The 24,013-nt window shown below is 42.3% G+C and overlaps 1 protein-coding gene across 16 annotated transcripts in view; it reads left to right on the top strand.

The window, feature by feature from the left end:
• TMEM164 (transmembrane protein 164) overlaps positions 1 to 24,013 on the top strand; it is a 179,416-nt gene that overhangs the window by 46,297 nt on the left and 109,106 nt on the right. For 11 of the 16 annotated variants that reach the window (XM_064574469.1, XM_064574467.1, XM_064574472.1 and 8 more), the window contains exon 3: positions 20,127 to 20,176. The exons of the other annotated variants lie outside the window; for them this stretch is intronic. In XM_064574469.1, the coding sequence (XP_064430539.1) occupies positions 20,127 to 20,176 (50 nt within the window). The remainder of the gene's footprint in view (positions 1 to 20,126; positions 20,177 to 24,013) is intronic. 16 annotated transcript variants of the gene reach the window in all.

Below are 24,013 nucleotides of genomic sequence, written 5' to 3' on the forward strand. Positions count from 1 at the left end.
CCTCATCACATTTTGTCCAATTTCAGCTCATCGCAGGCTGAATTTTCCTTTTGATGTCTGCTTTCCAGAATAGCCCCTGTCTGAAAAGGAGAACAAAAGGCCAACTCTGTACCTTTCAATTTGCAGCTGCTGCAACCCTTTTATCCATCTCCCTGCTTCCCTTCTTGGGAACAAAACCTGAGCTCCAGGGTCAGAGCGCAGCCGGAGGAAGAGCGCTTCCCCCCCCCCCCCCCCACCAACCTGAGCACATGTGGATTTCATGTTTCATTGTCATTCTGCTCTGCGATCGGGTCAGGGCAGGTAGGGAGGGGAGGGAGGGAGGGATTGGCGGGGGGGGGGGGGGGGAGAAAAAAAAAGTGGTTTGTAACCTCCACCAAAGCAGACGTTCCTGTCCTGCTCCCCCACACCCCTCAGAAGTCCGATTCAGAAGAAAGCATTTTTTTTTTAAGGGTGTAGTTTGCTAGTTCAGGGTTGCTTTCCAGCTTGAGGGCCTCTGTTCAAGGTACCCAGTTCCGATGATGGAGCGGGAGTCTGAGGTTTCGGCATTTGGGCGCTCGCTCAGACGCCATGCTTTTGTTAAACTTTAGCTTCCTGTCTGTTACTCAGTGTCTGTGCTCCCGGCTTGTTGTCTTGGTTACAGACTTCTTCGGCCTGCCTTTTTTTTTTTTTTTTTTTTTTTTTTTTTTCCGGAGGGGGCACTTTTTTTTGGAGGGTTTTTAAAAAATAGTGAGTAAGGACTCTTTTCAAGAACGCGGGGCTGTTCAGCAGTGGGGAGAACTGTGGTTTGCAAATGTGGTCATACGTTGAAAATCACTTGCGACACTGCAAAGTGGGACTGCCCCGGCCCCAGGCCTGACCAGGTGAGTCAGGGTCTTGAGGAGCGGGGCCCCAAGAATTGGGATTTTTATTTTCAGGGAACTGCCCAGATGAGTCCAAGGCGCCTGCAGCATTTAGAACCATTGCGTTTTAACAGCAAAGCCAAATACCTGGTTCTGGGCAGTTGAAACAGGACCAACTTTTCTGTACTTTGGTGTTTCCTTCTTGGGATGGGACCAGGAAAGCTTGAGGAGTTACAAGCCCACTGTGAGGGCCCTGTCATTACTGTCACAGACAAAAGAGCGACACCTTCCCTTCAAAAAAAAAAAATCCAATTATCTAGCTGGCTTGATGTCGGGCTGTTAACAGTGGCTTGAGGCTGTCTCGGGGATTAAAATAAATCTTTGCAGTTGCTTGAAGAAGGAGCTTGTCTGTGGGGAGGCACAGCAGTTTCCTTCCCTCAGTGCCATTTGGACAAAGCTTTCTGGGTTTTTGAACCCACCCCAACTTCTAGCTGCCTCCCTTTTTATACCCCAAGTGGTTAGCAGAGCTAGGCACTGTATCTTTGTTCTTTGCAAAATTGCCTTTTTGTCTTGCGATTCTATCATAAAAGCAGCGCGCACTCCCGATCCAAGCCTGCAACATTACAAGAATAGGACACATGACAAATAAAAAGCCCCTGAGAAGTCTGTCTCCTAGAGATTAACCACTGTAAGCATGTGTTCCCTGCAGGTTTCATGTTCAATTAGTTGTTATTTAAAAATTCAAACAATTTGAAAGGAACAGAGTAGGATGTAGGATTCCTTCTAACCCCTGACTTCCCAACTGTTTCTTCCCCCTGGAAACAAACCACCATTACCAGTTGCTTAGAAATCTTGAGAGACATTCTATACATAAGCAAGGCTTGAGCATTTTAGAGTGACCAAGTCTATCTCATGTACCATAGGGACGGCTATGTGCTCGTTTCATTTATTCACTCAACAAGTATTTGTTGAGCGTCTCGTATGTTCCAGGCACTGTGTTAGCTTCTGGATCTACAGTTAAGGACCAGCACACAGCCACTGCCCTCCAAGAGTTGACAGTCTAGCAGGGAAGATGGACATTAAAAAAAACCAACAACACTAGCTGCTATAAAGTGAGAAACAGTAGCAAGTGTCGTGAAGGAAAAGAACAGGGTTTACACCCATCCCTTTCCAAATAATGATCGTGAGTCCCCTTTCCCAGTCTCCTAATACAGAGGTGTAGATGGGAGATTGGCAGCAAAGACGTAACTCCCCAGCCTTGATCTTTGCCAGCAATTTTCTTCTTTCCCACCAGAATTTTCATCTGACAAAACGGCCTGGCTGGGAGTTAGGGTAATCCACCAGCCCCTTGATCACTGGTTGGTGGAGCGCTGGCAGTACTGTAGATCAGAAGACTTTTGCAGACGTACGGTGAACTTCTTGTAGCCAGGAACTCTGTCCTTCATCTCCTTGTGAGCCCAGAATCCCTGGCAAGAACAAACTGACGTAGGCATCAGGCCCCAGGTACTTGGCTTACATTCCTTTTTTTACCTTGGCTGCACTGCACGTGGTAGGTATTCTTCTTCCTATTTTTAAAGATGCCAAAAACCGGGGCCCAAGGAAGTTGGAAAAACCTTCCTTCTTTAAAATTAATGCTCCTATTTCTCCTCCCACCCCAAAGATCCTTGACCACAGTCAGATAGCTTCTCGGTGGCAGGGCTCTGCAAACATTTGCTGGCCCCCATGGCTGTGACCCTGACATAGTTGGTCTCCTTCCTGTGGGGAACTGGATACTCTCCATCCCTCCCATGGGTTGGCCTAGGCTCTGTTCCCTCCGAGTTGTCTGGAAGGGTTTTAAGACAACCAGGTCATTCTATTTTAAATATTTTTCTGGGATTGAGGTCAAGTCAGCAGCACGATCCTCTCTTAAATGGGTCAGCGGAGGCAGACTCCCGTGGCTCCTTGAAAGGTCAAGCCTCTCTGGACACACTACCCCTCTTCCCTTCTCGTCCAGCTGGTGTCCTCAGCTGGATTCTGGCCAGGGAGCAGAGTTGCGCTCGCACGTGTTTCCTTGGGGAACTTTTATGCGTCTGACACCGTGTTATGCACTTTGAGGAGTAGAGGCAGAGACAACTCTTTAAAAGCCAAACTATCGTATAGGGGAGACAGAAGGTAGTATTGGCTACAAACACGGTCTTTGGAGTCAGACCGTCCCGGGTTCAAAGCCCGACTCTTCCACTTACTTAGTAGTTGTGTGACCTTAGGCAAGTCACTTTCGTTATTAGCTCGTTTTCGTCCTATGTAAACAGGGGCTGGGTGGAGGATAGCCCTTATCTCCTAAGATGGTTGTGAGGACTACATGAAACAATACGCGGAAGGTGCTGAATGTAGGGCCAGGCACAGGCACTGCCGTTGCTGTAATTATTATTATTCCTGCTGCTGCTGTCATTATTATTATTAACAACAGTGGGAGACTAATGGAGTGATAAGTGTATAGCACCAGTAAGCACCAATGTAGTGCAGGAGAGGAATGATCACTTTTGGTGGGTGATCCAGGAAGTCTCTGGAGGAGGTAGGAGAAGTGGAATGAAATGTGGGAGGCTGAACTGAGTTGGGGCGGGGACCCAAAAGAAGGAACCTAGTCAGCGTTGGGCATATTCAGTCTCGACCACCAGCTCACCTGTCTTTACAGCTAATATCTCCAACCCTAAATGACTCCCCTTTTGGAGGGTCCTGCGTTACTACTTGCAGTTTAGAGGGGGGCCTTGTTGGCTGGGTGCTCTGGCTGAGCTTTAGAGGGTATCTGTGCCTCGGTGGAGTTGATGTGGGTCCTGACTCTGCAACTTGGTTTGTGGGTTTAAGGCCTCATTTTTATCAGCTCATCCAGGGAGGTTGGTTTCACACTCCACAGCCTTATAGGAGACTTTGCGATAGACCACAAGGTGGATGAAATGGATTGATGATGGGGGAGGGACCCGTGTAGAGACATAACACTTACGTCTATCAGTCGGGTCATATCCTTCCTGATAGCCAGGTTCTGAAGCCAAATTAATCGGGGACTTGTTTGGTAACTTAAAATCAGAACCATCAGGGGTTGAAGGGTTTTGAGAGAGACAGTGTAGGTACTTCATACCATTGTAGTAACCGGAACGTGTATCCTTTTTTCTCTCCACTGCTGGGAAAACATTAATGATGATTTTTCTCGTGGGTGTTTCTGTTTTCTAACTCTATGCAAATACTGTGTGCATGCCATGACCATGTTCTTTTTCTGCGTTTTTTAATCTTCTTAATAAGATTTGGAGAATATCCACTTCTCAATAGCAATATAGATGCAGTGGTTCTCTCACTGAGTGTTCTTTTTGGCTTTCTTCCTAAATTGTACTGATGTTTCTAAGCAGGGCTGCCACGAATGGCTTTGCACTGCACAACCCTAGGAGAGGGTGCCATTCACATAGACTATAATTGAATGGCGCCACTAGGGTTGTGCAGTGCACAACCTACACAACTGTACTCGGCGGCCCTGGCATAATGTCAGTGCTTTTTTCAATGAGGGCGGGGTTTTGGGGAAAGGTAGAGAGTAGCAGTTTGGAACGTTCTCGGAGACTTGGTAAGGGGGCTGAAGCAGTGAGCTGCCACCGTGATTTGGAAAGGAAGAGAGAAGTGCAGTTGTGGCTTTGAGGAGATTATCCTCTGGCCGTATCTCCAGCCTTTGGAGAGTTCTGCATTACTGCTTGCAGTTTAGAGGTGCACGTCCTTCCTCCTATGGGAGGACTACTGACCTTCATTCTTTCAGTAAATCATTTTTTGAGGGCCTCCTATATGAGGGTTGAAGAACAGGGAAAGATTTGCCCAGGAGGGAGCATTTGAACTGGGCTTTATGAAAGAAGCAGGAAATAAACACGTGGAAATGGGTTGTGAGAACAGAGTTCCAGGGGAAGGGGAAGAGCAAGAGGGAAGACAGATGGGAAACTGCATGGTGGGGTTGATGGGGAATGGCGAACAATTCTTTTGGTTTTATGGAAAGGCACATGCAGAAGAGTAGTGAGCAGTAATACTGGTTGGGGGGGGTTGTCAAGTGATGATCGGGGAGGGGAGGAACTTGGATGCCAAATTAAGGAGTTTGGACTTCATTTAACAAGCATTAAAGAGCCATCCTAAATTTGTTGTTTTTTTTTTTTTTAAACAGTTTATTGAGCTATAATTCACTTACTGTACAGTTCACCCATTTAAAGTGTTCAGTCAGTGGTTTTTAGTATATTCCCAGGTACGTGCAGCCATCACCACAATTTGGAACATTTTCGTCCCCTCAAAAAGAAGTTCCGTATCATTAAGCTGTCACTCCCCTACCCATCCTTCCTCCCTCCCCCTGCTCTAAGCAATGACTAATCTGCTTCCTGTCTCTACAGATGTGCCTGGTCTGGACATTTCATAGCGATGGAGTCACGTAATACACAGTCTTCTCTGACTGGTTTCTTTCACTTAGTATGTGTTTAAGGTTCGTCCGTGTTGTAGCATGGATCAGAAATGCACACCTTTTGGGCACCTGGGTGGCTCAGTCGGTTGAGCGGCTGCCTTCGGCTCAGGTCATGATCCCAGGGTCCTGGGATCGAGTCCCACATCAGGCTCACTGCTCAGCGGGGAGCCTGCTTCTCCCTCTGCCCGTTCCCCTGCTTGTGCTCTCTCTCTGTCTCAAATAAATAAATTAAAAAAAAAAAAAAAAAGAAATGCACACCTTTTAATGGCCCAATAGTAGTCCATTGCGAGGATATGCCACATTTTGTGTATCCATTCATTCACTGAGGAGTGGTTGGGTTGTGTCCACCTTCTGGCTGTTATGAATATGGCTGCTACGAACATCCGTGTATGAGTTTTGGCGTGGACATGTCTCTTGGATGTATACATGGAAATGGAGTTGCTGGGTCACATGATAACTGTGTTTAGCCGTTTGAGGAACTGCCAGACTATTTTCCAGGGCTGTGGCACCATTTTACAGTGTACAGGGTTCCATTCCAGACCACCGCAATGAGGCAAATATCACAATAATACGAGTTAAATGAATTCGTTGGTTTCCTCATACATATAAAAGTTATATTTGCACTATGCCATGGTCCGTTAAGTGTGCAATACCATTATGTCTAAGCATACTATGTATGTACCTTAATTAAAAAAATACTTTATTGCGAAAAATGCTAACCATCTAAGCTTTCAGCGAGTCACAGTCTTTCCGCTGGTGGAGAGTCTTGCTTCAATGTTGATGGCCGCTGCCTGATGAGGGTGGTGGTTGCGGAAGACTGGGGTGGCCGGGGCAGTTTCTTAAAAATGAGACAATGCTGAGGTTTGCCGCACCGACGGACTCTTCCTTTCACAAACGATTTCTCTGTAGCATGTGATGCTGTGTGGTAGCATTTTACCACAGTAGAGCTACAAAAATTGGACTCGATCCTCTCAAACCCTGCTGCTGCTTTATCAACTAAGTTGATGTCATATTTTAAGTCCTGTGTTGGCCTCTCAACACTCTTCACAGCATCTTCACCAGGGGTACATACCATCTCAAGAAACCACTTTCTTTGCTCAGCCGTAAGAAGCAACTCCTCAGCCGTTCAAGTTCCATCATGAGATGGCAGCAGTTCAGTCCCATCTTCTGGCTCCACTTCGGATTCTAGTTCTCTTGCTCTTCCCTTTGCACCTGCAGTTCTTTCCTCCACAGAAGTCTTGGCCCCCTCAAAGTCATCCGCGAGGGTTGGGATCAACTTCTTCCAAACTCCTGTTCGTGTTGGTATTTGGAGCTCTTCCCACGAATCATGAATGTTCTTAATGGCATCTGGGATGGTGAATCCTTTCCAGAAGGTTTTCAATTCACTTTGCCCAGATCCATCAGAGGAATCACTTTCTACGGCAGCTATATAGCCTTATGAAATGTATTTCTTCAATAATAAGACTGGAAATTCAAAATGACTCCTCGATCCACAGGCTGCAGAAGGGATGTTGCGTTAGCAGGCATGAAAACAACATTAATTGTGCGCATTTCCATCAGAGCTCTTGGGTGACCGGGTGCATTGTCAGTGAGCAGGAAGATTTTGAAAGGAGTCTTTTTTTTTTTTCCTGAGCAGTAGGTCTCGACAGTAGGCTTAAAATATTCAGCAAACCATGTTGTGAGCAGATGTGCTGCCACCCAGGCTGGCGTTGTTCCATTTATAGAGCACAGGCAGAGGAAATTTAACATAATTCTTAAGTGCCCTAAGATTTCTGGAACGGTAAATGAGCATTGGCTTCAACTTAAAGCATTGGTTTCAACCATCCGTAACCAGCTGCTTTAGCACTCAATAAGAGAGTCAGCCTGTTCTTCGAAGCTTTGAAGTCAGGCATTGACTTTTCCTCTCTAGCTATGATAGTCCTAGATGGCATCTTCTTCCCATAAAAGTCTGTTTGATCTGCACTGACAGTCTGTTGTTTAGTGTGGCCACCTTCATTAACTATCTTAGCTAGACCTTCTGGAGAACCTGCTGCAGCTTCTACATCAGCACTTGCTGATTCACCTGGCGCTGTTATGTTAAGGAGACAACTTCTTTCCTTAAACCTCATGAACCAACCTCTGCTAGCTTCAAATTTTTCTTCTACAGCTTCCTTACCTCCCTCGGCCTTCATGGAATTAAAGAGAGTCAGGGCTTTGCTCTGGATTAGGCTTTGGCTTAGGCGAATGTGGTGGCTGGTTTGATCTTCTATCCAGACCACTCAGACTTTCTCCATAGCCTCCAAAAGCTGTTTCACTTTCTTACCATTCATATGTTCACTGGAGTGGCACTTGTAATTTCCTTTAAGAACTTTTCCTTTGCAGTCACAGCTTGGCTAACTGTTTGGCTCAAGAGGCCCCGCTTTTGGCCTGTTGGCTTTCAACATGCCTTTCTCACTAAGTTTAATCATTTCTAGCTTTTGATTTAAAGTGAGAGACTTGTGACTCTTCCTTTCACTTGACCACTTAGATGCCATTGTAGGGTTAATAAATGGCCTAACTTCAGTATTGTTGTGTCTCAGGGAATAGGGAGGCCCAAGGAGGTGGTGAGAGATGGGGGACCAGCCAGTCAGTGGAGTAGTTGGAACACATACAACATTTATTGATTAAGTTCGCTGTCTTATGTGGGCGCAGTTTGTGACATCCGAAAACAATTACAGTCTAACAGTAAAGATCACTGATCACAGATTACCTTAACAAATAATGAAAAAGTTTGAAATATTGCAAGAATTACCGAAGTGTGACACAGAGATACAAAGTGAGCAAATGCCGTTGAAGAATGGCACAGATAGACTTGTTCAAGGCAAGTTTGCCACTAACCTTCCATTTGTTAAAAAAACCCAAAAAAACAGTATCTGCAAAGTGCAATAAAGTAAAGCACATCAAAATGAGGTGTGCCTGTATGAGGTTTGAGTTTTTTCTCATCATCACAAACACTCGTGATTGTCTTTTATCTAAGCCTTGCTTATGGGTATGAAGTGGTGTGTCCTTGTGGATTTGATTTTCATTTCCCTAATGGCTAATGATATTGAGCATCTTTTCATGAGCGTATTGGCCATTTGGATGTCTTCTTTGGATAAATGTCTATTCAAATCTTGAGCCCGCTTTTAATTGGATTGTTTGTCATTTTATTATTGTGTTTCGAGAGTTTTGTGTATTCTGGATACTAGACGCTTGTCAGAGATAGGATTTGCAAAAATTTTCTCATTCTTCGTGTTGTCTCTTTTCTTTCTTAATAGTGTCCTTTGAATCAGAAGATTTTAATTTTCGTGAAGTCCCATTTAGCTGTTTTTATCTTTTGTTGCTTGGCTTTCTGTGTCACATCTAACAATCCATTGCCAAATCTGGGGTCGTGAAGATTGACTATTATGCTTACTTTTTTTTTTTTTTTGAAGATTTTATTTTGTTATTTGACAGAATGAGAGAGCAGGAGAGCGCAAGCAGTGGGAGCAGCAGAGGGAGAGGGAGAGGCAGGCCCCCCACCGAGCAGGGAGCCTGATGTGGGGCTCCATCCCACGACCCTGGGATCATGACCCAAGCCAAAGGCAGCCGCTTAATTGACTGAGCCACCCAGGGGCCCCTATTATGTTTACTTTTAAAGAGTTTTATAGCTTTTGCTTTTACATTTAGGTCTTTGATTGAATTTGAGTTAATTTTTGCATATGGTTGTGAGGTGGTGAATGGTCTTGGCAGCCTTGTTGAAAATCAGTTGTGTTTATTTTTGGACTTTCAACTCCATTCCACTAGCCTGGGTGTCTATCCTTATGCCAGTACCACACTGTCTTTATTGTTGCTTTGTAGTGAGTTTTGAAATCAAGTCATGTGGGTCCTTCTACTTGTTCTTTTCAACTTGTTTTGGCTATTTGGAGTCCCTTACAGTTCCCTAAGAATTTTAGAATTAGCTTGTCAGTTTCTATAAAGAAGTCAGCTGAGATTCTGATAGTGATTGTGTCGAATTGGTCATCTGAAAATTTTAATGAGGAACATAGCATGATGAGGGCTCTGTTTTAAGAATAAGAACCTGACAATAATGTATGAACTCTAGAGTGAAGGAGGGGAGATGCTGGAGACCTGGGGATCAGATAGGAAATTGTTATAGTAGTTCAAGAAAATGAGAGGGACTAAACTAGGAAAAGATAGTGGGGATAAATGTGAGATATATTGAAAAGGTTGAAATGTCAACATGACAGGACTTGGGGACTGACTACCTGTGGGGGCTGAGGAAGAGGGGTACCATCAAAGATAGCTCCAAAGTTTGAAAATAGGCTAGCCGATTAGATGACAGTACTTTTTAAAGCTGTGTTTTATTCTTTTATTCTTTTTTTTTTTTTTGAGAGAGAGAGTGTGCGCATGCACGTGCATGTTGGGTGGGGCCGAGGGCAGAGGGAGAGGGAGAGAGAAAATCTTAAGCAATCTCCATACTTGGCACAGAGCCCAATGCAGGGCTTGATCTGATGACCTGGAAATCATGACCTGAGCTGGAATCGAGAGTCGGACGCTTAACTGACTGAGCCACCCAGGTGCCCCTAAAATTATTTTTGATTTACAGAAGATTTGTAAAGATATTACAGAAAATTTGTGTATGCCCTTCACTTAGCATCCTTAATGTTAACATCTTGCATAATCATGGTAAAATTATTAACACTGAGAAATTGTTATTGGTGCTCTGAACTGAACTATAGATTTTATTTCAATTTCACCAGTTTTTTCACAAACATCCCTTTACTGTTCCAGGATCCCACATTATATTTAGTTGTCATGTCTTCTTAGTCTTTTCCGTCCACGACAGTTTCCCATTCTGTCTTTCATTACCTTGACAGTTTGAAGAGTACTGGTAAGTTACTTTGTAAAATTTCCCTAATTTAGATTTACCTAATTTTTTTTCTTGCTTAGATTTGGGCAGTTTGGACAAAAACAGCACAGAAGTGATGCTGTACCCTTCTTGTGTGTCATATCAGGGGGTACACGATGATATGTCTTATTACTGGTGATGCTAACCATGGTCACTTGATCAAGACAGTGTCTGCCAGATTTCTCCCCTATGAAGTTCCTGTTTTTCCTTTGTAATGAACACGTAGCTTGCATGCAAAAGTAATACTTGGCGTTACTAATCAGAGTAGCTATCCATGGTTTCTGCCTGTAACAATGATTACTACAGTGTTTGCCTCATGTTGACTTCCTGCTTCCCTCATTCCTTCTGCCTTTGTCAGTTGGAATTCTGCTAGAAGAGTTGTCTCTTCTCTCCCATTCTTTGAGCAGGCAGTTAGAGAGGGAAGAGGTTAGGAAAAGAAGATGACATGTCCACATTTAGACATTGTTAGGTCTGAGGTACTGTGTGACATCTAGACGGAAATATCCAGAAAGCATTTGGTATCTGCATAGAAGCGACAGTTTGAGGTTAAGTGTTGGAGGCAAACACTATTATGCTTTTCCATTTTAGAATTTAGAACCCAGGGTTCAGGGTGGAGACCCGAGGCATAGTGGGAAATAAAACTGGCAAGGCAGTGTGTTGTTGGCGGGGGTGGGGGTGCATTGCTGAGGGCCTTCATTACCCTACAAACAGCCTTTGGACTTTGTTCAGCGTCTCATCCAAATGCCAATTTAAGATTTATCAGGAGGGAAAGATTGATAGTCAGGTCCTGGTTCAAAATCTGTAGCACTGTGTGCAGCAATTGAGAGCTATTTAATACCCCAAATTAAATAAAATCTAAGTGCCTAAAGAGTTCTACAGGCTACTGGAAAAAAAAAAAAAAGAGAGAGAGAGAGAGGCATTATCTGGAGTGATTGGCGAGGGCTTTGTGGAGGAAATAGAACTTGCCATGGGCTTGGATGGAGTTCGGAGTGAGAAGAGAAAGGGCATCCAAGAAGGAGGCTATCAATAGCTCGTGCGTATTTTATTCCTTACAGTATGCCAGGCACTGAACTAAGTGCTTTAAGTGTTCAGTCCTCACCTCTACTGTATGAGGTCGTCCCGTTGTAACCCCCATTTGACAGATGAGGAAACTGAGTCTAGAGGGGTTAAGTATCCTCCCCTTTTTGGCAGCTGGAGAAGGGAAGCCAAATAATACAGCAGCACATTGTTATGCAAGCATGGAGTTAGCACAAGCAAAGTTAGATGAACTGGAAACTTAACATGAGCTGTTGCTGATGTAGCTCACAGTAGGGATGGATTTTCTACTGAGATCAGAATAATTATAGCTCTTAGGTATTGAGTGCTAGCTATGCGCTAGGCGTTGTGCCAAGAGCTTTGCTTGCTCTGTCGCATTTGATCCTCTCCAAAACCTCGTGAGACATAGATACTATTTTTGTCCCTATTTTAGAAACGGGAATTCCTCCAGTTTCTTGCCCAAGCTCACTGTGCTGGTGAGTGGCAAAGCCAGCCTGTGAACCCAAGTTTGTTTTGACTCTAAAGCCCATAATCTGAACCACTTAGCAATGCTACCTGTCTTGCTTCCATTCTCTTAATAGGGATGAATTTGCCAGTGGGACCAGAAAGCTTGGTGTTTATGAGCTAAGCTTCTCTGGCTCCTGGCTAGTGCTTGAGTGTGGACGCTACAAAATACACCTCTCTGTGACTCTCCTTATTCAGTACCTCAGTGGTTGACCAACCCCATTCATTCTCTTCTAAGGTATAATTCAAGCAGGTTACAATCTGGTCTTTGAAGTCTGGGAACCATTCTGGTTTTAAGATGACCTTATAACCTTTTAAATCCATTTTATGTTGATTCTAAAACCCAACTCTTTATGACCCTTATTTCCCTTTTTTCTAAACTCTTGAGAGAAGGCTCTCTTTTTGTAACTTCTTTACACTGACAAAAGTGGTAATTTCTCAGAAAGAGGTAAGCAGAAGGAGTTAATGGAAGGACAGAGGGTGGGCATTTAACCAAAGGCTTCTTGGAGAAAAATATGCTTAATTTTGTATTTGAAGGGTAAATAGGGATTGGCCAGAAAATTTAAGGTGAGAAGGCCATTCTGGAAGAGTGAATCATATTAGCACTAGGGATTGAAATTTTAAAAATAAAATCACGAAAATATTAGGAAAATAGTAGGTGACTCTTCTATAATTCCAGGGTCGTAAGATTTTTAAACATGACATCAAAGACAGAAGCCATAAAGGAAATGACAATTATGCCTGATTACATAAAGATAAAGAAGCTTCTGTATATCAAAAAACTAACATAAGCAAAGCTACAACAGTGACATCCTGGGGAAAATATTTGCAATAAATATCAAATTATCTGTATTAAATGTCATTAAAGCATAAATGGTTCTTACAGCCCAGTAAGAAAAAGAACATACCAATTGTAAAATAGGCAAAGGCCAAAGATGGTCACATCCCCAAAGAAGAAATACAGCTATACAGCTGTCCAAAAAACAAGTTAGAAAATAGTCAAACATTTTTGGTCATTTGAAAACATGCCAAATGAAGGAATAAGTTGTATGTTTGTGTTATTGGGGTGGGAAATAATCTTCTTTCCACTCTTCTTTCTTGGCAGAGACCCCGCCCCCCCATAATAAAAGACCAATTAGCAGGAGAGAAAAACAAATGGAAGTTTGGTAGCATGTGCACCTCCTGCAGACATGGGAGGGACCCAGGAAAATTGAGTAACTCCCCAAAATGGCCTAAGCCACCACCTTAAATACCATCTCTAGCCTAGAGACAAAAGGAAGACATTGGGTGGTAGGGGTAGGGTAGGGCAGAAGGCCAGTTATGGGAGGGGACCAGGAAAAGCATGGTAATCAAGGGTAAGGTCATTATGAAGGTTGAGGTCAGTGTCTTCTCCATTGATAAGAGTGTCTAGAGTTTGAGTCATCCTTTTCTTGGTACAGAGGGGGAGCCATTCTTACACATGGAGATTTTCTTTATAAATGTAAATGTGTCCTACAAAAGGGTAACTTCTACTCACTTTTCAGAGCTTCTCCCATGTCTGCTGGTGTGTGTGTGCGTGTGTGTTTTAAATAACGAGCCTAAAATAATCCTTATGCCAAAGAGACATATTTCAGGGTGGCAAATTCTGCTCCCATTTCATGTTTTGCCTTTTAAACAGGTTGTAGCAGAAACACATTATCATATGTTGCTGGTGGGAGTATAAATTCAAAGAAATTTTCTCGAAGGCAGTTTAGAATTATAGGTTAAAAGCCTTAAAATGTATATTCCCTTTGAAGACCTAGAAATTCTCCTTGTATAAATGTAGACTAAGGAAATAGTAAAGGATCTGAAAATTTAGACATAACAACATGTGCAGTAGGAGGAGATTGGTTGAGTAAATTGTTGCATATCTATATAATTGAATGAAATTGAGCAATTAGAAAATGAGGTTGTAGAAGTGTGTTTATCAACATGGAGTATGTTCAAGGTACAATTTGGCACAAAGCATGAGGCTTCCAGGCTGAAGGACATAGACAGGGTCTGGAGCAGTCAAAGCCTTGCCTGCCATGCTTAAGGAGCTTGGGCTTTTTCCACAGATACTGACAAGTCATTGTAGGATTTTAAATGGCAGATCAGAATGGTGTTTTAGGTAGATCTTTCTAACAGCAGTGTGCATGGAGGTGGGAGACCAGTGAAGAGATTATCTCAGTGGTCCAGGGAGAGAGGATGTGGGTCCAAGGGTATGATCATTAGTGAATAGAGCCTAGAACAGACTTCGGGCAGTCCAAGGAATGGATCTTCTCTATGGTTGGTAATGGTTATAAGCCCTCGGGAATCCCCAAATTGCTGTGTACCATCATAGGAGGTAGGACCAGGAGAACTAGAACTGGAGGACTGGGCCTGAGAAGACTGTGTACCAGGCCAAACACCACTCCCCTGGTCCTCTCTCATGGTTTTTGTTTCATTTAGTTTTCCCACCCTCTTCACTGATTTACCTGGCTAGTCCCTCATTTAGGATGGTCTTGGCAACTGGCCCTTCTTCCAGATTACATTGCCATAGTACCAACACTTCCTCCTGTGAACAAAAATTAATCTTACTTAGGTGTCATGAAGATGGGGGTTTATCAGATCTAATGTTGGGGTGAAACAGTTGATGGGAGACTGGACAGTGATGCCAGTGAACTTGGAGCTGATGTAACTGTGGGAACAGGAAGGAGGACAAGTGATGTCGGAGAGGCATTTGGAAAGAGCTGAATTTACAAATTGCCAGTGTTAAAGAACAAAATTCAACAGGGTAAATTTGAAGATCTAATTGGCTTTATTAAGAGATTCATGGGGCGCCTGGGTGGCTCAGTTGGTTAAGCGACTGCCTTCGGCTCAGGTCATGATCCTGGAGTCCCGGGACCGAGTCCCACATCGGACTCCCTGCTCGGCAGGGAGTCTGCTTCTCCCTCTGACCCTCCCCTCTCTCCTGTGCTTTCTCTCTCTCTCAAATAAATAAAAATCTTAAAAAAAAAAAGATTAAAAAAAAAAAAAGAGATTCATGAGTCAGGAAGCATCCCCTCTAGCAAGGGGAGGGGGGAGTTGTACAAAACGCTTGGTTTTTATGGGAAGTAGGGTGGGGCAAGGAAGTTATTAGCAAAGAAGAAAAAAAGAAAAGATTGTTTCAGGCAAGGTCACCTTCCCTTAGCGAGAAGGGCAGAGGTTCTTATTAGGTGGATTTCATCATCTTCCTTTGGGGAATGGAGTACTTAGTTGGTGCTGACCAGAAAATTCCAGATTGATTGGCTTAAAATTCTACTGGGGGCGTTGAAACTGCAATTAAGTCTTGGTTTGTTACCTTGGGGGTGAGTGACTCCACCTTGGGCCTCTGGCTTTCTTCTAGCAAGGAGAACCTTGAAGTAGTACAGGGAGCTTTCCTGGGGAATCTGAGAGGGTATGGTTTTGAACAGAACCTGTGCATTTTTTCCCCTCCATTTTTAAGGATCCGAGGAGTATCAGAACCCAGCAGACCTGGTTTTGAATGAGGTGGGTTGGAGCTAAGATGAGTACGTCTTCAGGGAATGCTAGACTCTGCAACCCATCTATGTAAACTTAATTTGCTGCCAGTTTGGTTGCGTTTGGAGAGGTCTTGCATTGTAGTGACTAGATCCTGTGAGCTCTGTGGTGGTATAGATGTGGGGCCATTGGGTCAAGGGGCAGGGCTAGAGTCTAAAGAAGATAAGCCGTCATGAGGTGTGGACCATGTCAGGTGTGAGGTGGAAAGTGTGTTGAACTGGGAGTTGAACGGATCTGGGTTCTTGTTGGAAACTTTTCCCTTAGGTTCCTTCATCTGCAAAGTGGAATTTAATAGCAAGGCCCCTCTCATCTCTCCAAACGACTGGAGAGTAGAAGTGCTTTGTAGCACATCTCTCTGTTACCACTTGTCCTTGTACTTTTCTTCAGGTGCTGAACTGGGCAGATTTCAGCATGAATACAGAAGCGCCAGCTTGGTGCTGGGATATGCTCAGATACATTCCCCTCTTCCTACTGTCCTTGTTTGCACTTCTAAGTGTCCTTTCTTCCCACCCTATTTGCAACTGAAGGGATGGTTTAGCTTTCCATCTGCTGGTCTAAAACATGCTACCAAAATTTGGAGGTGGATGGCATCCCAGCAAGGAAGAAAGCAGGGATGTTCAAGCCAAGGCTAGGGGCCATCGGGCCTCTGAATTAAAATGTTATTTTCACATGGCTTCTTTGGTTAACAGTGGTTATGGATGTGGCTCCAGCATGCTAGGACAGAGAGGTTCAATGTCATAAATCTTTGAAGTTCCTGAGGGAGGCCATGAGTTTACCGGAAATGGAATATGATGAACTTGAGGTCTTTTTTCAGATCTGCTGATTCGATATGTCTACATGTATCTGATTTAAAGGTTGCTCAAAGAAGATACCCTTTATCTTGGTGATGGGAATAGACACACCAGATGAGAAAGGCCAAAGTGTTGATTAGAGTGGCTTGGCCACGTGAAACTAACTGTTGGAAAACTCAGTTAGGGTCAAAACTAGATTGATTAGCTGCCTCAAAAGAAATTAGACCCATCATTGGTTGGGGCTGGAGGATTCGCTCCCTTTAGTAGGTTTCTGGGTTTTTGGCATAGGGCTGTCATGAATCAGAGCCAGCCAAATGGAGCAGTTATAGGGGAATCTGCCCCAAGAATCTGCTCATCTCTCCTTGGCTGTGGGAAAAGTAAGAATTAACTGTGGGGCTCAGTGTAGTATTTTTGCTTCTTTGTTTAGCATGTTAGCATGAAGTATCTTGGCTATTCCAGAATCTCAGGAAGGCTGCTGTCATGGCTCTTAGGTGACTCCAGAAATATTGAGGACCTTTCCAAGGTGGTTGGGGACCCCTGTCTGCTCTCTGTATACTGTAGCTTGTGAGAGTGTAGCCTTTGAGGGGCCTGATGCTGGGTAACTGAGTGCAACCTCCAACTTGATCCCTTGTTTAAGGTAACTTTACTGCTGGGTCAGCGGTAGAGAATACCAGCTTTGTTTCTTTCCTTCTTGGATTGCTCCTGAGGGGTGGGGTGGGGAGTAGGGATAAATTAATGTTTGGATGATTGAGAGTCCAAATTGACAGTCCTTGTCCCAAGCCATTCAGGTCAGATGTATTTCAGAAGTCAGAAATTTTTGGATTTCAGAAAGGTAATACAGGGGCACCTGGATGGCTCAGTTTGTAGAGCACTTGACTCTTGATCTCGTGGTTGTGAATTCAAGCCCCATGTTGGGTGTAGAGCTTACTTAAAAAAATCAGAAAGTAATACAATGAATGTGGAATATTTTATATATACTCCCAGTGGGATCTGGGGTAACATCCTATAATCAAAAGATTATTATTATCATTATTATTATTATTCTTTTAAAGATTGATTTATTTTAGAGAGAGAGATTGAGAAAGAGAGCATGAGCAGGGGGAGGGGCAAGGGTAGAGGGAAAGATAGAATCTCCAGCACACTCCCTGCTGAGCCAGAGGAGCCTGACGTGGAGCTCAATCTCACGACCCCCGAGATCATGACCTGAGCTGAAATCAAGAGTCAGATGCTCAACCGACTGAGCCACACAGGTGCCCCTAAAAGATATTATTTTTTATGGAAGCCATATGAATACTCATCATAAGTGGAATAAATAAGTCCATAAATAGTCTCAGCTCAGTTCAAGTCATACTTGCTACCAAATTAGCTTTGAAAAAAACCCAACTTCCGGTTTTTAGAGCTTTTTAGATTTGGTGATTACCAGTGAAGGATTATGGGCCTGTAATTGTCATTGATTTTGCACTATTAATCAAATTGATCCACAGGGGGAAAGGCTCGTTCTTGGTGGATATTTCCTTGGCTGGGTTCTCTAATCAGGTATTTTACGGGTAATGGACTCCTGGCCACATTCCTTTCAAGACCCTTTCTCTTTTCCATTCTTCTTTCTCTTCCTCTTGGTAGGGATTCAAGCAGGTGTCTTTCTTTGTAATGATTTTCCTTATAGTGCCCTTTATTTCTAAATGTAGATTTTGAGAGAACCGAAGAGCCAAATGCTAAAGAATATACACATGACAGAGCCAAACAAGTGCGTAATGCAGATTACTTATTTTTTTAAAGATTTTATTTATTTATTTGATAGAGAGATAGAGAGCACAAGTAGGCAGAGCTTGCAGGCAGAGGGAGAGGGAGAAGCAGGCTCTCAGCTGAGCAGGGAGCCCGATGTGGGGCTGGGTCCCGAGACCCTGGAATCATGACCTGAGCCAAAGGCAGCCGACTTAACTAACTGAGCCACCCAGGCGCCCCATAGCAGATAACCTATTTTAATAAATGCTCACAGCAAGATAGGGACACACATCAATGACTTTGTAAACCACACCATTAAATCACTGTAGAGGAAGGAACTCCACAAATATGAGTTTCATTCTTTCATTAATCCTTAGTCCTGTTGAATGTCTCTGACTCCTATAGTAGTCCAGGCCAAGGTCAAACAGTCATCATATCTGGCTGCCAGGAGTGGTTGAATCTCCTGGGGCATTTGTTAAACATGCAGATTCCTGGAGTCCCAGACTTTTGAGGTCAGCATTCCTAATGGGGGAGCCCAGGAATCTGCATGTTCAACCAGTTGCTCTGAAGGGGTTTCTTTGTCTCCCTTGAGAACCAGTGCTTTGATGAAGGTCATACAGATGCAGTTTTTCTATAACCCAGGCCTAGGTCAAACCAAGTAGCATGGAACTGATTTGACTCTTAGAAGGACAAGGTTCTTCTTGTTTGGTTTGCTCTGGGGAGGAGAATAGAAGAGTAGAACTACCTGGTCATGGTCAAGCCAATCAAATGTGGGGGAGGAAAAATAATTTTCCCTCTGCCCTTCTAGGTTCTTTTTTTTTTTTTTGGAAAGAAAGATTCCATTTATAGGTTTATTTATTTTTTAAAGATTTTATTTATTTAATTGAGAAAGAGAGAATGAGAGACAGAGAGCACGAGAGGGAAGAGGGTCAGAGGGAGAAGCAGACTCCCCGCCGAGCAGGGAGCCTGATGTGGGACTCGATCCCGGGACTCCAGGATCATGGCCTGGGCCGAAGGCAGTCGCTTAACCAACTGAGCCACCCAGGCGCCCCCTTCTAGGTTCTTGACTGAGACCTCCCCCGCTCCCGACAATGTAATAAAAGACCAGTTAACAGGAGAAAAACAAATGGAGGTTTAATAGTATGTATACCTCCTGCAGACATGGGAGAGACCCAGGAAAATTGAGTAACTCCCTGAAGGCCCAAGCCACCACCTTAAATACCATCTCTAGCCTAGAGGCAAAAGGAAGACATTGGGTGGTAGGGGTAGGGTAGGGCAGAAGGCCAGTTATGGGAGGGGACCAGGAAAAGCATGGTAATCAAGGGTAAGGTCATTATGAAGGTTGAGGTCAGTGTCTTCTCCATTGATAAGAGTGTCTAGAGTTTGAGTCATCCTTCTTTTCCTGGTATGGGGGGTGGGGCATTCTTACAAATGGAGATTTCCCTTAGGATTGTAAATGTCTCCTACAAAAGGGTAACTTCTCACTTTTCAGTGCTTTTCCTATGTCTATTGTTTCTTAAAAAAATAATCAGCCTAAAATAACCCTTATGCCAAAGAGACATATTTCAGGGTGGCAAATTCTGCTCCCCTTCAAAATCAAAGGGAGGCTTGGAGCCTGGGCATGGCAATATTGGTAGGGTTGCTAGATAGAATGCAGGAGGCCCAGTTAAATTTGAATTTCGGATAAACAATGAATAATGTTTTTATATAAGTATATCCTAAATATTGCATGGAACATACTTACACAAAAACATTATTCGCTGTTTATCTGAAATTCAAATTTAACTGGGCGTCCTGTGTTTTTATTTGCTAAATCTGGCAGTGCTGGGTATTGATTAACCCACCCTTCCCCGTGGGAGGCAAACCAGATGGCATTTATGTACTTGGTCCCATTCATGGAATACATTTTTGTTTGTGTTGGGTTAAAAGCTTCTCAGACTGGCTACTATATCATATTGATGTTGAAGGGTTGAAAAATTGAGTCTTGTTCTAGAGGTTAAGAGGAAATGTTCTAGAGGCAAAAAAAAAAAGGCCTAAGAAAGGCTTTTTCCATCTTGCCCCCAAACACTCCTTCACTCTCTATCCCTCTCCCTCTCCCCCACTGTATCTCTCTCTCTCTCTCTCACACACACACACACACACAAACAAATGTCCACACACCTAGATGCCTGTGCAAACAGAAACACGTTTGGAAAACCACCTGCTTGCCTTTTTAAGTTTTTATATTGCATTTTTCATGTTAGAGTTTGGTTATTTATTATTACTGTTATCATTTTACTGTTGTTATTGAAGTAACATTGTCTAACCGTGTCCAGTACTGCTCTTGATAACCATACTTAACTCTTTTTTAATTGCAGATCTTTCTCCTGGCCTGCCCTCCATGTCCTGGGGCTATCGTCGTCTTCAAGTAAGGGAAAATTGGTTTTTGCTCTGTTGCCATTGCTATTCCGAATGTTCTGTCTTTGTGATAACCAAGGGTGATGAGCACATTGATGTGAACATCTTGGGCCTGCCCCCGCTTTGTCTCTGGGCTTCCCAAGGAACAAAAGTCTGTGAGGCCCAGTGAAACATGGGGATATTATATGCGGAGATTTGGCTTTGGTCAAGCCCTGACAAGTCCTTTTTAGTGAGTGTTTGTGGTGGTGGTTTATGGCCAAGTCCTGCTCCCTTGGAAGGTTGCTGGCTTCCTGCAGTTTCTCTCGAGAGCATGCTGGGGGCCACGCGTGGCTTCCCTCCTCTCAAGAATCATTGCCCTGTGGTCCTGCTGCTTCCCTGAGGAGCTGATTCTTCACTTTGAAGACCTTTGTTCTTATGTTTCCGTGGTTTTTTTTTTTTTTTTCCCTTAAAGTGCAAATTAAAGTGAGGGGAAGAAAAAAATCACCTTTACAAGTCCTGACTTTCTTAAAAATAGCAAGCATCAAATCCATTAAAGTGTACTGCAGGCAAATCATGTTTATCTGAAGGCAAGTTTGCTTAAAGGAAATTCTCAAGAGTCCCAGAACCCTCCTTTTAACCACAAGTTGTGACCATCTCGCTTATCAAGCCTTTTTATTGGAGTTGCTAATGAGCAGCTAAATTGACCAAATTAATTCCATCTCTTTCCCCCTTCCCCGGCCCCCATTTTGGAGCTGTTCCTGAGCAGAGGAGAAAGGAAGTGAGGGGCCCAGCAGATCCTTGGGTAATCGAAGAGTGGTGTAAATGGCTTTCTGATTTACTTAAGTCATTAAAGTGTTAGATAGGGGGAAATATACCCCATTTGCTGCTTCTAACAGCTCCTTGGAATAGCCACTTAGTCTCTTGCCTTACGTGAGTAACTTTCTGCTGGATGAGGGCAAATGGATCCTGATTTCATATATCTTGTACTTGAAAAGCTCCTAAGCGGAAGGCTATTTAACCGTTTCCCTCCTTTCACTTCCCAAAATGAGCTCTATTTTTCAGTGTAATGTTTTAAAGTAACATTTATTGGTTTTATTTCATAATTATTAAAGTAACAATTCTCATTAGAGGAAATACAGAGACACACAAAAAAGAAAATAAACATCACTCTTAATCTACCACCAAGAAATAATTTTGGTTACTGCTTTTTTTTTTTTTTTCTTAAGAAGCAGAGATCATATTTAGGATTCTTACTGTATCTTTTCTAAATTTAACTCAATTTGTATATATGTGTATGCATATGAAAATACATAAACATGACTGCGAAATTTCTTTTTTTTTTTAGAGTGGTTCTATTTTTTTTCTTTTGTCCTTGTTTTGTTTGACTCCTACCTCTGCCTTTCCACACCTGCAGGTTACCAAACCAGTATATATCCTTCCAGATTTTTCTCCACGCTCATTAGGTGTACACACATGCACAGGGATTTTGGAATGTTTTACTGTTGTTGTTCACTGCTTGTTTTACAAAAATAGAATCTTATATATACTGCAATACATCTTGCTTTTTCACGCAACAGTATCTCACGGGGATCTATCAAAGTTTATTGGTATACCTTATTCCTTTACAAAGCTGCAAAATATTTCATGGATGCACAACTTAGCCATTCTTCTCATTCCTTTTTAAGATTTTATTTTTAAGTAATCTCTCTGCTCAACATGGGGCCCGAACCTCTGACCCTGAGATCAAGAGGCCTGTGGTCCACTGGCTAAGCCAGCCAGGTTTTCCTAGCTCTTCTTCTATTCGTGAATGTTTATATTCATGCTTTCCATATTGCTGCCACTATAATCAATGCTGAAATCAACATCATTGGGCATATGCCCTTAAATACTGGTGCTTTCAATTTATACATACACACACACACACACACACACACGAATGTTTACATATAAATATACATATTTATGTTAATAGATATTTCCATACTGATATACAAAAATAGGCTGTTACAATTCACTTTCCCCGTTTGTATGTAATATATGAGATTATTCTTTTCTTCATATCCATACCAGCATAAGGTGTTATGATTCTTTTATAATTTTTGACAACTTAATGCATACATTTCCTTGGCTACTAATGAATTTCAGTATTTTTTTATCCAATTAAATTTGTTTTTTGAATTGTCTGTTCATACCATCTGCCCCTTTCTTATGGGTTGCTTAGGTTTTCTTAATTTGTAAGACTTCTTTGTATATTTTGGATATTGGCCCTTTGTCTATCAGCATTATTATAGATATTTTTCCCAAATCTGTATGTGCTGACTTGGCTGATGGTATATTTTTCTATGTGTTTTTTTTACATTTTTTCATATTCAAATATGATTACTTTCTTACAGCTTCTGGATTCCCAGTTTTAGTTAAGATGATTTTCTTAAAGATGGCTAACTAGTTGTGCTAGCATGATATATTACATAATCCCTACTTTCCCCTGTGAACTGAACTACCATTTTTGTCACCTATTAAACTTTTTATATATGAGGATCCATGCAAGGATTCTCTATTCTGTCCCATCTGTTTGTCTGTTTGTGCACTCAAATCATGTTGATTTGATTACATTAGCTTAAAAAATATTTTTCTTGTCTATTCATCGGCATTTTTTTTCTTACATGTAAATTTGAAGATCACTTTTATTCAGCCCTCCCCACCAGCCCTATTTGGATTCTAATTAGAATTGCATTAAATGTATATTTCAGTTTCTGTGAGAACTGATGTTTTAAAATCATGTAGCTCTTTTAATCCAAGAAATGGTATTTTTTTCCATCTGTTCAGATCTCGTTTTATGCCTTTCTTGATACATTTATTCCTGAGGAATTAATAGCTTTTCTGTCCGAGTTGAATATTGCTCACCTTTCCATTCCTAAGTGCTTCTTGCTAGACTAGAAAAAGGTTATTGATTTTAACAGTAGTCCTCATATCTAGCCATCTTCTCTTGTTAGTTTTGGTAAAATTTATTTTTATTTTATTCTGTCTTTCCGATGGTTACACCAGTAATTTTCTTCGGTTTTTTTCTTTTGCTTGAAACTCAGAGTGAAATAAAAATGGAGCTGGTGGGCCACTGTGTCTAAATGGATTTTAAATGGAGATTGTTTCTCCATATTTGCTGTTGGTGTTGGTTAAATAGCCCTATTACATGTGAAGAGTTTCCACATGTACTTAGAGATATTTTCAAAGAAAATGGTTCCTGCATTTTATCAAATGCTTTTTCATGTCTGTTGAGTATGGGTTTTTTTTTTTTTTTTCTGTTTAAGTTTTTGATACAGTGAGTTATGTGGATAAATTTTCTGGTTTCCAATTACTCTTATATACTGACGTAAGTCCTGCTGGTCACAGTATATTATTTTGATGCATTGCTGGATTCCATTTGTCAATCCTTTGTTTAGAACCCTTGCTTCAAAATTCATATGTGAGATGGGAGTCATTTTTTGGGATTCTTTTCATCAGGTGTAAGGATTAAAATGGAATTGCAGAGCACTTCTTTTTCTCTGGCCTGGAATAATTTAATTACCCTTAGAAATTACATGTTAATTTTTTTTACCTTTTTAAAAATTATTTTTCTTTCCTTTCTTTTGTTGTTGTTGTTGTTTTTAGAAATTATGTGTTTTTTGTTTTTTTTTAAAGGTCAGGTAAAACTCAACTGTGAAGCTCCTCTGGTCCTAGTGCCTTTTTCAGTTGGTATACCCTTAACCACCTTTCCAGTGTCTTCTATGGTAATTCATCTATTCAGATCCTTGGGTCAATTTTGGTCATTTATCATTTACTGGGGAGTTACCTGTTTCTTCTGAGTTTTCAGATTTGTTGCCATGAATTCAGT

Source organism: Mirounga angustirostris, unplaced genomic scaffold (genome assembly GCF_029215605.1).
Source record: "Mirounga angustirostris isolate CCGP_5_RB_7025 unplaced genomic scaffold, mMirAng1.0.hap1 SCAF_11, whole genome shotgun sequence".
Lineage (NCBI taxonomy): Eukaryota > Metazoa > Chordata > Mammalia > Carnivora > Phocidae > Mirounga > Mirounga angustirostris.